The 624-nt window shown below is 48.2% G+C and overlaps 1 protein-coding gene across 1 annotated transcript in view; it reads left to right on the forward strand.

Annotated features, from left to right (window-relative positions):
• LOC107578690 (sequestosome-1-like) overlaps positions 1 to 624 on the forward strand; it is a 5,400-nt gene that overhangs the window by 2,772 nt on the left and 2,004 nt on the right. The window contains exon 3 of the mRNA XM_016264620.1: positions 204 to 589. Coding sequence (XP_016120106.1) covers positions 204 to 589 — 386 coding nt within the window. The remainder of the gene's footprint in view (positions 1 to 203; positions 590 to 624) is intronic.

Raw genomic sequence — 624 nt, forward strand, 5'->3', positions numbered from 1 at the left:
CTGGCCTGGTAATAGCCACTTACCTGTATTATAAGCTCTTTTGGTGGGAAAAGTGTATGATGATGACAGTAAATTCAAAGAATGTGAACAGATTCTTCCAAGAGGCTTTTGACGATACTAGACTCTTGAATCTTTTGAGCATCGCCAGTACACGCAAATATCCCCAATTAATAGCAATTCTGTCATATTTCTTTCCTTTTCAGAAAAAAAGGAGCACAAACCTGATTCCTCACCTCACGGGAGCTTTGGGTTCTCATTCAGCCTGCCTCATGGAGTCCCCCACTTTAGCCCCCCAGGTCCTAATCCTATGGGTCCACCTCATATGGGGCCTCCCCATCATCACCCCCCTCCTCCTCATCATCACCCCCCTCCTCCTCATTTCCCTCCGATGCTGCACACAGGGGTGACCTGTGATGGGTGCGATGGGCCGGTGGCTGGAACACGTTTCAAGTGCACCGTTTGCCCCAACTATAACTTGTGCTCCTCCTGCCAGAGCACAGGCCTCCACAAGGAGCACGCTCTCCTGCCCATCTTTCACCCAATCCCCAACATGTCTGAGGTGAATGCCCGTTTTACTACTTTTGTGTCTGTATTTTGCTACATGCAAAACATTGTTTTTTTTTT

The sequence above is a fragment of the Sinocyclocheilus grahami genome, unplaced genomic scaffold (assembly GCF_001515645.1).
Source record: "Sinocyclocheilus grahami isolate Dianchi unplaced genomic scaffold, SAMN03320097.WGS_v1.1 scaffold11514.1, whole genome shotgun sequence".
Taxonomy (NCBI): Eukaryota; Metazoa; Chordata; class Actinopteri; order Cypriniformes; family Cyprinidae; genus Sinocyclocheilus; species Sinocyclocheilus grahami.